This window comes from Pyricularia oryzae, chromosome 4 (assembly GCF_000002495.2).
Source record: "Pyricularia oryzae 70-15 chromosome 4, whole genome shotgun sequence".
In the NCBI taxonomy this organism is placed as follows: domain Eukaryota; kingdom Fungi; phylum Ascomycota; class Sordariomycetes; order Magnaporthales; family Pyriculariaceae; genus Pyricularia; species Pyricularia oryzae.
The window spans coordinates 3657455-3671675 of record NC_017851.1 but is presented as its reverse complement, the minus strand read 5'-3'; the positions used below and the strand labels follow the sequence as shown (position 1 = coordinate 3671675).

Below are 14221 nucleotides of genomic sequence, written 5' to 3'. Positions count from 1 at the left end.
ACGGCAGCTTTTAAACATGGCCCAAAAATGTAGCAAAACCTAGCATGGCAGGAAGGATTATTCAACGGTCGACTTTGTGCGCTAGAGCCGCTATGTCAACAAAGTTGGTCTAGAATTTCCAGGAAAGCAGTTGCAGTTGAGCTGCAAAACAGATGTAACATCTCTCATTATCTTCTTGATCCTTCAAGTATTAGAACGCACCAACGCCATCGCCATACGCCATATTTACATGGAACTTTGTGGTTCCCATCGTGTAACACAAGTAGCAACATACCAATACATGATTGATATCCATCATCACGGCCATATTTTCCCTCACAGCCAACGAGCCAGAATTAGAAAGCAGAACGGGTACGAATATCCTAACAGGTTAGATCGTTAGCTTTTGGTTGTTCATACTTGGACATGCGTCACGATGACAAATTATTTCAAAACAACTTACTGAAATCTTGCGCTCGATCTCTCTCACTGAGCGATCGAGTTCACCGGCAATCATCTGTTTCTTGTCGTTAGGCAACATAGTGTACCTTTCACAGAGATCGCCATCGATAACGCCCTTGACAGGCACGTAACAGCCTCTGTACATAAGATGATCTCTCCCTGCCAGCGGCGGATCTTCACTCCTAAGGTGTTGTTCGAGACTTTGGAAGAAGTCGGCATCCTCGCGACTGACGAAAGGTATCAACACGCCGATAGTACCCTGGAAGCCGCCCCAAAGCAGTACTTCCTGTCCACCCACCACCAAGTTTGTCTTGCAGATGCTCGTAGGTATGTCTTGTGTGTAAACGTGGGCCATGAGAGCCAGGCGGTTGGATGTGCCGTGGAGGTAGTCCCTACTGTGAACAAGATGCACCTCGGAGCCTGGTTCGTCCGACTCTTGGCTAGCCTTTTCGGGACATCGCAAGATCCAGAGGTTACCAAACTTGTCCGCGCCCGCTGTGGAGTCGTAGTCGACCATGGTCGTGCAGGTTGTCCATCTTGCGATGGTGTCGTCAGCAAATGGAATAAGCCTGTTGGTCTCGCTCTTGTAGGCGACATAGATCAAGCCATGCTGCACATCGCCGACAATGATTCGGCTGCCTTGGGTGTTCAAAGATACGATGAGCTGTGGAGCCACTTCTGCCTGTGCCTTTCGAAGCAACTGCCGCAGACCGAGGTCATATATCCTCAGCATACGACCAATACCGGCAACAAGCCTTCCCTGAAAAGGCAGGAGAGCTGTTGGCGGCTCTTCGACTTTAGTCTTGTGGATGAACTCTAGCTCACGTCCATCTTCCGAGAACCGGTAAACGTGGATGTAACCTTCGGTGAAGCGTCGTGGGTTGACAACCATGTCCTTGCCAGTGCCGACCACAAGGAAGCTCTCGCCATCCTGAGACGCAAAAGACACGACAGCCATGCTCAATGCCGCCTCGTTGTTGTCAAGATCAATCCTCTGCACAACCCCAGGCTCCAGCTCTTCTCCGTCACCCAGCGGATCAACCACACTAATGCAGGATGCCCAACGGCCATTTCCACGAGGATATCCAAATTCATCTGGGGGAAGTACCCTGGCATCCCCGTTAACAGCCGTGGGCGCCGCCATCAGTTGCTCTCGGAGTTCGGGTGCCAAGGTGTTGTTGTCTGCCTCGATGGTGTAGAATATGCGTTGAGTGGGGTGTTTAGCCAGTTTCCGTGGCGTGTACGTCAATGGAATAGACTTTTGAATGACGTTGTCTCCAAGTTTCTCGATTGCAAAGATTCTGTCTCAATGTGTTAGCAACAATTATAAAATCCGGAGGATCTGAATCAAGATTTTGTAAAGTTATGTGCTTCAGAAGGAACAATTGGTATCACCGAAGTGACAACAAAGAATCATGGCCGTAGCTCGATCTCTTAGGTTTCATCATAGTATATCAATGCGCAGTAACAATAAAAAGAATAAAAAAAACAGGTGGATCGCTTACCGAAGAAACTGGCCGTTGACGCCGACCATGCCCTCCTCGCACTGCTCGCTGACGAAGTTCCATCCCCACTCAAGCTCTTCGTAGTTAAGAGGGGTCATGGTGAACCCCTTGGTGACCGGGTCGGAGAATCCAAGCCATGACCTTGAACTGAGAGCAAGCACACAAGTTCTTTTCTGTACGGAGACTTGGAATAGTCTTACGGCCTTCGGCCCCAGGAACTTTTGCCGCGTGTCTGTGAGTTCTCCTGTCACTTCGTCTAACACTGTGCGAAGGTAGACACCAGAATTCAGACCGATATGAAGATATAGTGTTGTGCCGCCAGAAGATGAGTCCTCCATCGACATTATTGACAGAGCAGACGGGGCTGCCGTGAGTGCCTGCACTGACTTGCTCTCCAGAGTCGACTCTGGGTCAAGGCTCAGAATTCTCACTGTACAGTCATCACAACCAACAGCCAGGTATGAGCTTCGAAGACGCCCTTCGGGAACCTCGCCCAAACTCAAACTGGTAACAGTACCAAACATCTCCTTCTTCTCGTCGTACTCCGCCAGGGAGCCGTCTGTGTCCATCTCGAAGTAGACAATTTCACCACTGCTCAACGCAACAGCGACCTGCCTTTCGTTGGTCGCCGCGGCCACTATAGAGCGGTGTTGTGGGGATGACCACTCGTTTACGACGCCGTTGCGAATGTGACGGATTCCTTTGGGGTGTACTTGTACAAGCCCGTCGTCGCCCAACTGCTGAACAGCCAGGGTCGGGACGGATGACAGAAAGCCGGTGTCGCTGACCTCCTCGACCGTCTCACCGATGCTCAACACCAGTGTGCCATTTGTGAAGGATAGGACTATGTACGCATCATACTCGTCATCTCGACGCAGCTTGGTAGTCCATACCGCTGAAGGCGTTCCTGGTAGCTGTGATGCAACAATCTCGTTGACCTCCAAGCCATGCTTGAGCATACGAAAGGTACTGCGGGCTCCCTTGCCGCTGACCGTGTATATCTGAGGCGCATCTTCCTCGGTCAGGTTGGCAACCTTGAGATCCATCAAAGGATTCATTGAGTCAATGCTCTCGACAAGAGCCAGGTTTTCTGTGGGTCTGGGGTAAAAGTAAACGGGCTCATAGGGTTCCTTGGGGTCAACTGGGAAATCGCTGCTGAAAAACTCAAGCTCTTCGTCATCGTCGCCGAGTTTCTCGAATTGGTAGAAAAGATGGTTGCCAAATTCGCTGGCAACAAAGAGAAAACCGCTCTTCAGGATGCAAAGGTTGTTGGACACGGGGATGGTGTCAAAGTATTTAATCTTGAGTCGCCTCACTTCCCCAGTCGGATTGCCTTCTGCGTCTTCCACCATATCGATTGTGACTTTGAATAGATCTCCGTCTTCGGTCTGCAACAGGAAGAAAAAGGCGCCAGCGCTTCCCTTGAGTTTGTGCATTACACCAGAGACGATGTTGCGTTTCCTGCTGGGGTCTTCGGTGGCGCCCTTGCGTCTTGGTATTGGAACACGGAAGGCATCTTGGTTGGAGTGCCTATATGTGATGTTTTCTTCGCCACACACCAGGACTCCACTGGGGCCATCGCTCCCTCCTGGTACTTGGAATAGCATGCTAGCGGTGGAATCGACGACGTCAAACCACTTTCGCACGACGTGATTTAGTCCAAGATCCAGCTCGTAGTAGTTTAAAACGGTTTCCACGTTCTGGGCCGCGTCACCCTTTGGATCTTGGTCAACCTCAGAATAGTCAACCTCGAGGGCGGCGAAGACAGGGTTTGAGTAGCCAACGTCAAGAGCCACGAGGGAGAGGGTGAGGGTGCCATTTTTGTGAGCCTCGAGCGGAGATGAGATGGTCAGCTCGGCCTGGGAATTGCGGTTGAGCACATAGACCAGCTTGCAGCGCTCTACCGAAGCTATCAGGCATGCTCTACCTTTTGGATCGGCAGCTAGGTACTGGCCCGGAACTACACGCCGGACTCCTGACTTGCCAAAAGTCTCGAGATGTATCCTGGAGAACCGGTTTTGTGCTGGTAAATACTCGACAATGGTAATTCTACCAGAGTCGCTTGCAATGATTAAATAATCTGGTTAGCAACGAGGGTTAGCTCTGTGGACTAGTAGCTAAAGGCACGACGAGTTGCTTTGGGGTGTGCACCTGGAGGCTGGTCGAAGGGCAATGGTCACGCGTGCCATCACGTCGCTATTGGACCTAGCGACCCAGCTTCAAGTCACTAAGTGATGCCGACAAGAATGAAGTACGGATTGATTGTGCCAGGGCGTGTTCAACATACCTTTGCTACTGCCAGCCAGGCGGAACGAGGCCAGATCTCGGATGATACCAAAGACATCATGCGACATAAGCGGCACGACCTTGCCCTGAGTAGGATCGGGGCGATAAAGTGTTAACCGCGAGCCCGATGCAGCGACAATCTGCTGCTCCTTGGTTCCTGAGAATTGGCCGAGGATAGCTCTCGTAATTGTAGAGGGAGGCTGGATACTCAGAGAGTACAGGAACATATTAGATGTGGTCGCCATCTTGGTCAACAACAGGCGCGCGTTGAGCCTGCGCGGCTGCCGCTTCTAAGAGAGCAAGACTGGTTGTGTTGCCGCTTGTTTGAGAACAAAGCGGGCAGGCGAGGGCAGAAGGTATAAAAAAGTCAAGAGGTCCGCCTGCAGCTGGGTGAAGTAAAATTCGTCGCGGTGAGCTCTTGAAGGCGCGAGGTGTCGCGGGGCCAAATTTGCGTGGCATCCACCAATCATGCCCTGATAATTCAGCTGTATTTGTGGAGTTGGATTTGGTGGACGGTCCACATAAGCTCCACTTGGCTTCGTCAACGCATGCAATGCTTGCAGAGAAGCGCCTCAGACCACCAAAAAGTATTGATTGGAGACGTACAATTGCCTTCCCGCAAAGGGTTGCAACTCAAGGTACTTTACCAGAACCACAAGTCGCTGTCACTTATAACGATGGCATCGACGGCAGAGCCAGCGATGCGGGCGGCGCTTGCCACATTGTGCCGCCCATGTTCGAGGTACATGACGGCACAATTGGCACATCGGACTGCTTCAAGACGCCTCTGTACAGCTCCCTCAAAAACCCCGAGAGCAGGGGTCAGCTCTTCCACGCAGCACAAATCGTCCTCGGCACCACTTGTCTGCCAGCATGAAGCCGCAAGAAGCTCTTCACCTGCCGGGCCCGTCAGGAAGAGCTATGCGAAGTACTCTTCGTCCGCCGCAGCCGCAGCCGCCCCGTCCAAGCCCGAGACCAAGCTCAGCCAAGATGATCTCTTTCATCCAATGTCCGAGTCCCCGATCCCTAGCATGCGCCAAAGGGCCGCCTACATCCGTCAGCACGCATACTGCCCTCACCCAGACCACCGCATGTCCCGCGTTACCCCCGACGGCGAGGTGCAGCCTCCCGCAGAGAACGCAACCCAGTCCCCGGCCCATGTCGACTTCGAGTGTCCGGACTGTGGCGTCCCGGTGTACTGCAGCAAGGAGCATTGGATGGATCACTATGAAGAGCACCTGGAGATTTGCGACGTCTTGAAACAGATCAACGAGGATGACCACGATCTACGATCTGGCCGTTTCTTCCCCGAGTTTCAATATGCTGGCCCACAGCTGGAGGAGGCCATGGTCAACATGGAGAGTTGGGATACGTTCTTGTACACCAGGGCTTTCAACGCTATCAACAGTGATAGGGGCATGCGTCAGGCCACACGCCTTCTCACCTATCCCGTCACCATTGGCAGTGTGCTGCACGAGCTGAGCCCGTATAACATCCGCAAAGGTGGCCGTTTGACCACGGAAGGATTGAAGAGTTTTAGTGGTAGGTCCTGAGTTCCCTTGCATTTTCTCCTGAAACTACCTCTGACAGCCTTGATTACGTAGCTCTGCGTTACACTCTTCACCCACCCAGATCTGGTGGTGATGGCTCCGTCAAGGGCCTGCGACCCGAGGCGCCACCAGCAAGAATATTCGTGTTGGGCGCCCGTGCCGAGTCCTCGCTTCCCCGTGACGTTTGGGTCCAGCTTGCACATCTTTTCCCACGCCAGAGGCTTCATCTCATCATGATTGGGCCGGAGAGCATGCTTAACCGCGACGACGAGTTTCCACTCCCGCCCCGCACCCCCAGCAACCCATATGGCGCCGTTGTCGAGGACCGTGTCTGGCCGACCATGAAGATTAGCACAATTGTCGACTACTATCACAACATCCACAGGACTGGTCACTTTGCCCCCTACGACCCGTACTTTGACTGTTTTGTCCTCTTCCACCCTGGTCTCGGCCACCCGGCAAGCGCGCACGAGTGGTCAGAAACCGTGCCCATGTTGTTGGAGACAAAGGCCCCCATCATCGTGACGGGCTACACGCAGTTCGACATGGAGCGCGACATTGCCTGGGTCAACAAGACTGCAGCAGGCGAGTTCGACATCCTGCTCGAGCCAGGCGAGAACAAGTTCCGCAGCTTGAGGTGGGATCTCAACGACCTCGATCCCCAGGATGTCAGCTCTGGCAACTGGGGTGTGTGGGCCATGCGTGGCAAGAGGTAAGAGCTCCACCCCATCGAGTTCCGAAATACTATTGTCATCTAGCATTACAGATACCCGTCATTACACCTTACAACCGCTAACATTCTTTGTCTACCACAGATACGAGACTACCACCAAGGGGACGGAGGCGCAATGAGGCAACAACGGCTGTGTCAGACTGTACTAAACTTGTGAAAAACACCCTTGAGCGACTTGGCATTGTATTGTATTCTTGCTGTATATAAATATGCCTGCCTCTTTGGTGGTTACCTACTACTCATATGTACTTGTATATCCTGTACGATCTCACAAAGATACTCTACTAAGAATACTAAGGAACAGAAGCTGTGACTCTGGGGATCAATCTTGATCGGCTTGCCAGTGGGGTCCAGCATCTAGAACTATCTAGATTGTGTTTAGATGTCACTCCTGACTATACTCTTTGTGTCTGTATGAAATTCACTTGTCTACAACTTCATGGATAGTCGCGCAGTTATTTTAACATGCTATAGTGATGTCTCGCCTTGTGATTTAACTCATTTTTTGATTTTATTCATAGAATCCCAACGCCATTACCGTAAAATTCTTGAAGCACAATCATAGCTGAGAATATACATGAATAGAAGAAAAGAAACAAGAAACTAACGCTCAATCCCAAGCTTACTATCATGATTCGTCATCATTTCCAACCAATCCCTCCGTTTAGTCAAACAACTCATCATCGTCGTCCCTGATAAGCTCTTCCACTGCATCCTCCTCAGAATCAATCATCTCGACATCGTCACCATTTTCACTGCTGGAGTGATTTGATAGGACAACGATCTTGTTGTCAATGAGCTCCACCCGCGCGACCTCGCCATCTTGAATGCTGCCGCGCAAGATCAATACAGCAAGCTTGTTGAGAACTTCCTGCTCAATAAGGCGGGCCAGTGGGCGAGCACCATAGGCCGGTGAGTAGCCAGCGTTGCCCAGGTAGTCTTTAGCTTCATTCGACACCGATATGGCGATGTTGCGGTTATTGTCTGCAAGTCGCTTCTGGATCTCGGAAATGCGCAAGTCAACGATCTTGCGAATTTCCTTACGTGTGAGACGGTTGAATATGACGGTTGAGGAGATACGGTTCAGGAACTCGGGCAGGAAGTAGTTGCGCAACGCGTTCATCACAAGCTCGCGCGTCGTTGGGTCAATCTTGCCGTCCTTGCCAGCTGGTCGAGCGAGGAACTCTGCACCCAAGTTGGAGGTCATGACGACGATACAGTTACGAGCGTCGATAACACGTCCTTGGCCATCGGTGATGCGACCGTCGTCCATGAGCTGGAGGAGTACAGTCAGGACCTCCTTGGCAGCCTTCTCAACCTCGTCAAACAGGAGGATGGAGAAGGGCTTGCGGCGAAGCGCTTCAGTCAGTTGACCACCCGCGTCATGACCGACATATCCTGGCGGAGCTCCAATCATGCGGCTGAGTGAATGTCTCTCCTGGTATTCCGACATGTCGAGCCTGATCATGGCCTTCGAGTCGTCGAAGAGGAACTCGGCAAGCGCCTTGGTAAGCAGCGTCTTACCAGTACCTGATGGACCGCAAAATAGGAAGCTCGGTGGCTGGTTCGGGTTGCTAAGTCCAGAGCGTTGCAGACGGATGGCGTTCGAAACCGATTGCACCGCCTCCTTCTGACCGACGACGAGTTTGCCGAGAGCCTTCTCCATCTGGATAAGCTTCTCTTTCTCGGATGTCTTGAGTCGGGTGACGGGGATTCCAGTCCATCTCGACACAATTTCGTTGATCTGATCAGGTCCAACAACATCGGTGATCATTGAACCACCGTGATCGGTCTGGGCCTGAGCGCTGATAGCAGCATCGGCAGCAGCCTTGTCCTTCTCGAGCTGCTTGATGACGTTTTCTTGCTCAGGGATGGCATAGTACTGGAGGTCTGCGGCACGTGCATGATCGCCCATTCTGCTAGCATCCTCCATCTTGACTTTGAGCTGGTCAAGCTTCATCTTCGCCTCCTGGATATCTTTGCCACGCTTCCTCTCACTCTCGTACTTTTCGCGAAGAGGCCTGAGCTCCTCCTCCACGTTTTGCGCCTCCTGCTTCGCAAGAGCAAGCCGACCCTTAGATGCCTCGTCCTTTTCGCGGGAGAGCGCGTGAATCTCGATCTTCAGTTGTCGTAGCTTGCGCTCAAGAGAATCGATTATTTCCGGTTGAGATTCACGAGCAACACGCACAGCCGCAGCTGCCTCGTCGATCAGGTCCACAGCAGAGTCAGGCATGCGCCGAGTTGTGAGGTAGCGTGCCGCAAGGTTCGCTGAAGCAACCAGGGCGCTGTCTGCGATGGTCACACCATGGTGAACCTCGTATTTCTCCTTGAGACCTCGGAGAATAGAAATGGTCTCGTTGATTGTGGGCTCCTTGACAAGAACCTGCTGGAAACGACGCTCGAAGGCGGCATCCTTCTCGATGTATTTGCGGTACTCAGCCAGGGTTGTGGCGCCAATACAGTGCAGCTGGCCACGAGCAAGCATGGGCTTCAAGAGATTGGCAGCATCCATGCCACCCTCACCAGAGGAGCCAGCCCCCATGAGCAAGTGGATTTCGTCAACGAAGAGCACAATCATCTCCTTGGCCTCCTCGATTTCTTTCAAGACGCCCTTCATTCTCTCCTCGAACTCTCCACGGTACTTGCTCCCGGCGACCAAGGCACCGACGTCCAATGAAAGGAGCTTGCAGGCAGCCAGGTTGTCCGGTACGTCGGCATTGACGATTCGTTGGGCAAGACCCTCGACGACGGTGGTCTTTCCTACACCAGGCTCACCGATGAGCACGGGGTTGTTCTTGGTTCTCCTCGAGAGGATTCGAACAACCCTGCGGATTTCCTCCTCACGTCCGATGACCGGGTCGATTTTCCCTTCCCGTGCCATAGCCGTCATGTCAATGGTGAATTTCGAGAGGTTCTCGTGCTCTTCCTCAGTGTCTGCCGTCTTGGAATCCACCCTCTTGGTACCACGGATGGTCTGGACAGCATCCTGAATGAGCTTGTGTTTGGGAACATTGGCCTCCTTGAGACAATTTTGGAAGCTAACGTCTTCGGCCAAGGCTGAAATCAAGTGGTCCACTGCAATGAATGAGTCTTTCTGGACCTTCTGCAGTTCCATAGCCTTGCGGATAAGGTTGTTGAACGATGGAGACATGGTGACATTCTCTGGGGGCGGGTCTTGGCTGGGAAGCCGAACCAGGGTCTTTTTCAGCGCCCTGTCGAGAAGCTGAGGGTCACCTTGGGCTCGCTCAACGACCTGCCTCAGGAGAGTGTGTGAAGCACCAGGTGTAGGGTTCTGCTGGTCCTTGGACAAATCCGGGGGAGGGTCCAGGAGAGAAACTGCAAGGTGGACGGGTAGAAGCTGGGAGTGGGCGTGTTGTTCTGCCAGGTCCATGGCGTCCTCCATGGCCTTCTTGGCCCTATCTGTGAATTCCATTTTTGAATTCATTTTGACTGAATCTGTGGTTGTTTATGTGTGGGTGTGATTGTATGGCGAAATTAAGCTCGTAGAGAGCAAAGAAAGTATTACGGTCGTAAGTCTAAAGTGGTATTGAAAGGCAGACAACAAAAGGAAATTATGATGTGGCTTTTTGTAAGAGTCACCGCTGAAGTGATTTCGTTGAATTGGTTCGTTTCTGAGCTTGTCTATGGGATCGAAAAACAATTGTCGGGTAGGAAGGGAGGACAAACGGGTTCAATTTATGAACAGTACTAGTGGGGGACTCTTGTTGATGCCCAAAGAGTATCGAACCATCTAGCCAGCAAATGGAACAGAGACGAAGGCGGGCCCGCGATCTGGTCAAGGATCCTGGAGTATCTCGTCCAGACTGGAAGGCTGTGGAACCTGCTCGCAGAATCAGGATCATACCAGAGTGACGTAGAACTAGAGCTAAGTTTGGCATATGTACAAGGAGCCACTGACGAACCATACCGAATTGAGATTGAGTCAGTGACAGCGGCGGGGTAGCTCTCGCCACAGACCCTGCCACTGAGGACATGGAAGCTATGTGGCTGGTGAAGGCACTTTTCTGATTAAGCACGTGACCTCGTGACTGCTGACATAACGCTACTACCTGCACGGGCCAAGCAAAGTCAAGCAGCAAGTATCAAAAAAGTCGCGAAGCTTGAGCTCCACTACAACTGCCATTGGAAGGTGGAAGCACATGTAGGCGCCAGAACTGGTGCCCTCCCGGTCATACAAAATGAACTCATCAACGCCATTGACCTCTCTTCTTCGCTTCTCGGTCGGTATCTCGCGCATTGGCGTTCGCAATGAGACCACTTGGGCCAGGTATCGCCCGGATGAGGCCAGGAAGCGGTTCCGCCACAAGAAGATGGATGAGGCTGGTTTCAGTGAAAGCCATGGCGAGGAATTATGGGTTTTCAACCATTTGACTACAGACCAGATCATATACTCTACAAAGCCTGTGTTTGACGTAAGTCACTGGCCCTTAAAACCTCCAAAGCCGAGCACACGAGAAGTTACATCGGCACGCCTCCTACAAGAACGGTTAGGTTGGCGTTGGGGGCAATGTTCAACGACTTACATTCATTTTACAGCACAACCGAGCATTAAAACAACTACCATTCAACGGGAAGAAGTCCAAGCCGGCGAAGCTGCGAAAGGATTACTGGAAGCCCATGGCCAAGATACGATTTCCCAAAGGCGAGGGCGAGGTCGGACGTTCTGTCTTTCAAGCATTGCGCGAGTTAAAGCGGCGACACGAGCTTGAATGGGGATATCAATCAGAGTCTCTCTACAACCAGAGCCGCCCGGATCGCGCCAAAGAGCTCAACCGTCAGAAGGCCAATGCCATTGCCGACATGGCCGCCGTGTTGGGAGGTGCTGGCAAGGGTAACCTGATTCAGCACACCATTGTACAGGTGACGCCAAGGACCGAGAAGGGTGCAGAACCCATTACCAAACTGAAAGTGGTGCCGGCCACCGTTTTCTGGGCTAACAAACACGACCCGGAATTTGCAGCGAGCTGGCCTGAGAACGTCAAACACAGATTAGGAAACTTGGAAATGACGCGCAGTGAGGAAGCTGAGCTGCTTGTGGAGGAGCAGCAAGCTGCAGAGGATAAATGAGCATAGTTGGAGGCAGTGGAGGCTTGAGCCAACGTCAAAGTCCAAAGTGCAAAACGCGAGGGGACCTGTCTGTTTGGCCGCCAGTGCGTCACCAAAACCAGGAACTGGATCATCAACGGACGTTGAATGCAGCATTAGCAAAAGTCGCGACCCTACGAGGAACCACACAGGCCAAGTCTCAAAAACTACGTGTATACTATTGTACATATCAGCGTGTACAACAGGGATTATTTTTATTCATTTCACGAAAATCAGCCATTCTAGATAACCAAAACGTTACGGTCATCTTCATATACTGATTAAAGCCATCTAACTATATTCTATGGGGCAGCACTCTTCAAAACTTGATAGCAAAGGATTTCAAGTACTCATAGTGTGGGATATTTGTGTCAACACAGTCCCTGATGATCCTTCGGCCTTCTTCTCCATACTTCTGACGCCACTCTTCGTCTTCGGATTCCCTGGTCACCGTCTTCTGTTGGGATTTTCAACATATCTGTTAGTCTGATTCATACCGCGGCACAAAGTGATAGAGAACATGAGAATGAGAGTTGACTTACACAGCCATGTGTACGAGGTTTAAGGTACGTGCTTCCAATAACATCGTCATGGAAGCCATTCCACTTTGCAAATGCATCAAGAGCATACTGCTGATTCTCCTCATCCTCCCACTTCAGCATATCCGGGCTATAATCGATACCGACCTCCTTGCAGAAAGCTTCAATTACCGCTGCCGGCTTGTCAAGCAGGTCGTCGGCGTCTATGACGGTTATGCTGACGCCACTGCTGTTGGCCGGGGCCTCCTCGCCGGCCTTGTGCGGGCCGATGATGCCCTGGCTAAGCAGATAATCAAACATATTGCGGACCTCAATGTAGCCGGCCTCGCTGGGCATGAAGTTCTTGAAGCCCGTCTTCTCATCCAGCGGCGGGATGGTGCAGCGGTAGTAGGATGGGATAGACCTACGCGGGTGCCTTATCAGGAAGGTGAAGTGGAATTCGCGCAGCATGTCCAGGGGCATCACGCTGGGGTTTCCGGGTTCGCTGGTGGCATTGGCATAGCCGTTGGGGGCCGCGCCGTTCACATGGTTGCCATTGGCTGCTGCTCCGTTGACGTGGTTGCCATTGGTAGCAGTGCCATTAACAGGGTTGCCATTGGTGGTCGTTCCATTCTCATGGTTACCGTTAGTGGCTGCTCCGTTCACTTGGTTGCCATTCGTGGCCGCGCCATTGACGCCGTTGGTGGTCTTGCCATTCTGCATAGGCTTGGCAGCGGCAGCCAGCGAAGGGGCAATCTTTGCTGGTTTGCCGTCAGGGGGGCAGAGGTAGTGAGTGATGTCCTTGATGAACAGTCTTTTGCCCTCCGGGACCGACGCCTTCATGCCATGAAGCACGTCTCTGTATGTGACGTCGGCGAATCCGCTCTTCAACCTGCTAGCCTCATCCTTCTCATATCTCTCTGACAGCCTCTCTGGGCCGTAGTAGAATGCGTCCCCGAAAGGTTCATGTGCACATTCGAGAATGTCACGCCTGGTCATGAAGACCTGGATTGTGAGGTTAGTGCTGACCTATTGCGCAACTCCTAAGGTCTGTCGGCAATGTATGCCACTGGGCTGAATTGGGGGTTAGGGATCGGGATGACGGTGGGGATGTTCCTGTCCTGGGGACTAATGACCAGGGGGCCATGGCACCCACACCCCTGGACAGTCCGCTATAGCTTCCCAGTTTCGGGACTATGCTTTGACACTTGCCGGGAAACTTGAGAACAGTTTGTTTTGGACAGTGTAAATTGGAGTTGTGTGTATACAACACAAAAGCGAAAAATAAGATAAGAAAATTCGACCGACATACTCTTTCGAACGCCGTCGAGCAAGCCCGAGGATGCGTGGCCACAAAGATAGGTCGAGACGTCATGGTGACAACTTCAAAAGAACAACAAGTTGCAGAGGTTCGTAGAGGTTCACAGAGCTTCCAGAGCTTCTCCCCTTTTCCCCAGTGGACAAGTATTAAAAAGCTGAAAAGAGCTTCCCGCAATTTTAGCAGAGCTTCCAAGAGCTTAGTGCGCTAATGGGCAAATGGTTCAAAATGAGGGGGCAAACCCAAAAATGTGCAAATGTTGACAAGAGGTTCTGCAAATAAAAGACTCGGAGAAGCTCTTGAAGAATAGGAAGGGAAGAAAGATCAGAACTTGAAAAAGAGCTTCTGACATGGCATTTATTAAAAGCTTTTGGTTTCGATCGATGAACCTCTTCCCCGGCACCCCCTCGTACGTACTGTACCCTATTTTTTTTTTTTTTTTTTTTTCAATTCCTGAGGCCCCTTCTACTCAGGTTAGCCTGTCAGAAGCGGCCAAGGAAGCGTCTGTTCGCCCAGAAACTTGGTACAAAGAAGTACCAAATGTTGGTACGTGGCGTCTACATGGGAGTATGTCCTTTCCCTCATCCGATCTACCTCTTTCATCGCAGGGGGAAAAAAAGCTAAGCTAACAAGAGGAGGCTACCCACAAAGCCTACATCTTATGCGGGTAATTGTGGCCAGGAAATACATGGGTTTTCCAGTACAAAGTACATACAGTACAAGTAACAGGCCATGTGCACATCAGATTCTGTCAGGAAAAACAA

The 14221-nt window shown here is 51.7% G+C and overlaps 5 protein-coding genes across 5 annotated transcripts; 2 read left to right on the top strand and 3 right to left on the bottom strand.

Moving 5' to 3' along the window:
- Window positions 1–15: 15 nt before the first annotated feature.
- On the bottom strand, window positions 16–4648 carry MGG_06457 (pre-mRNA-splicing factor RSE1). The gene is made up of 4 exons (XM_003717061.1): window positions 4234–4648; window positions 1947–4026; window positions 443–1742; window positions 16–362 (listed from the first exon to the last, which is right to left on the bottom strand). The coding sequence occupies exons 1-4, from the start codon at window positions 4475–4477 to the stop codon at window positions 336–338; spliced, it is 3651 nt and encodes a 1216-aa protein (XP_003717109.1). The 5' UTR covers window positions 4478–4648; the 3' UTR covers window positions 16–335.
- Window positions 4649–4734: 86 nt separating this feature from the next.
- On the top strand, window positions 4735–7000 carry MGG_06458 (uncharacterized protein). The gene is made up of 3 exons (XM_003717060.1): window positions 4735–5774; window positions 5837–6494; window positions 6598–7000. The coding sequence occupies exons 1-3, from the start codon at window positions 4781–4783 to the stop codon at window positions 6632–6634; spliced, it is 1689 nt and encodes a 562-aa protein (XP_003717108.1). The 5' UTR covers window positions 4735–4780; the 3' UTR covers window positions 6635–7000.
- Window positions 6681–10239, bottom strand: MGG_06459 (hsp98-like protein). The gene has a single exon (XM_003717059.1). It carries the CDS (start codon window positions 9958–9960, stop codon window positions 7180–7182), a length of 2781 nt encoding a protein of 926 aa, XP_003717107.1. The 5' UTR covers window positions 9961–10239; the 3' UTR covers window positions 6681–7179.
- Window positions 10240–10471: 232 nt separating this feature from the next.
- On the top strand, window positions 10472–11882 carry MGG_06460 (uncharacterized protein). The gene is made up of 2 exons (XM_003717058.1): window positions 10472–10948; window positions 11073–11882. Exons 1-2 carry the CDS (start codon window positions 10715–10717, stop codon window positions 11601–11603), a joined length of 765 nt encoding a protein of 254 aa, XP_003717106.1. The 5' UTR covers window positions 10472–10714; the 3' UTR covers window positions 11604–11882.
- On the bottom strand, window positions 11715–13774 carry MGG_06461 (uncharacterized protein). Its single transcript, XM_003717057.1, has 3 exons — window positions 13452–13774; window positions 12164–13144; window positions 11715–12078 (listed from the first exon to the last, which is right to left on the bottom strand). Exons 1-3 carry the CDS (start codon window positions 13512–13514, stop codon window positions 11941–11943), a joined length of 1182 nt encoding a protein of 393 aa, XP_003717105.1. The 5' UTR covers window positions 13515–13774; the 3' UTR covers window positions 11715–11940.
- Between the last annotated feature and the right edge of the window lie 447 nt (window positions 13775–14221).

Coding starts and splice junctions, on each gene's coding strand:
- MGG_06457 (XM_003717061.1), bottom strand. CDS start 4,477: ATGGCGACCACATCTAATATGTTCCTGTACTCTCTGAGTATCCAGCCT. Junction 1,743..1,946: donor GTCAACGGCCAGTTTCTTCG/GTAAGCGATCCA, acceptor ACATTGAGACAG/AATCTTTGCAATCGAGAAAC. Junction 363..442: donor AGATCGAGCGCAAGATTTCA/GTAAGTTGTTTT, acceptor CTAACCTGTTAG/GATATTCGTACCCGTTCTGC.
- MGG_06458 (XM_003717060.1), top strand. CDS start 4,781: ATGCAATGCTTGCAGAGAAGCGCCTCAGACCACCAAAAAGTATTGATT. Junction 5,775..5,836: donor AGGATTGAAGAGTTTTAGTG/GTAGGTCCTGAG, acceptor TTGATTACGTAG/CTCTGCGTTACACTCTTCAC. Junction 6,495..6,597: donor TGGGCCATGCGTGGCAAGAG/GTAAGAGCTCCA, acceptor TGTCTACCACAG/ATACGAGACTACCACCAAGG.
- MGG_06459 (XM_003717059.1), bottom strand. CDS start 9,960: ATGAATTCAAAAATGGAATTCACAGATAGGGCCAAGAAGGCCATGGAG.
- MGG_06460 (XM_003717058.1), top strand. CDS start 10,715: ATGAACTCATCAACGCCATTGACCTCTCTTCTTCGCTTCTCGGTCGGT. Junction 10,949..11,072: donor CTACAAAGCCTGTGTTTGAC/GTAAGTCACTGG, acceptor TTCATTTTACAG/CACAACCGAGCATTAAAACA.
- MGG_06461 (XM_003717057.1), bottom strand. CDS start 13,514: ATGACGTCTCGACCTATCTTTGTGGCCACGCATCCTCGGGCTTGCTCG. Junction 13,145..13,451: donor GCTCGACGGCGTTCGAAAGA/GTATGTCGGTCG, acceptor CTCACAATCCAG/GTCTTCATGACCAGGCGTGA. Junction 12,079..12,163: donor AACCTCGTACACATGGCTGT/GTAAGTCAACTC, acceptor AAATCCCAACAG/AAGACGGTGACCAGGGAATC.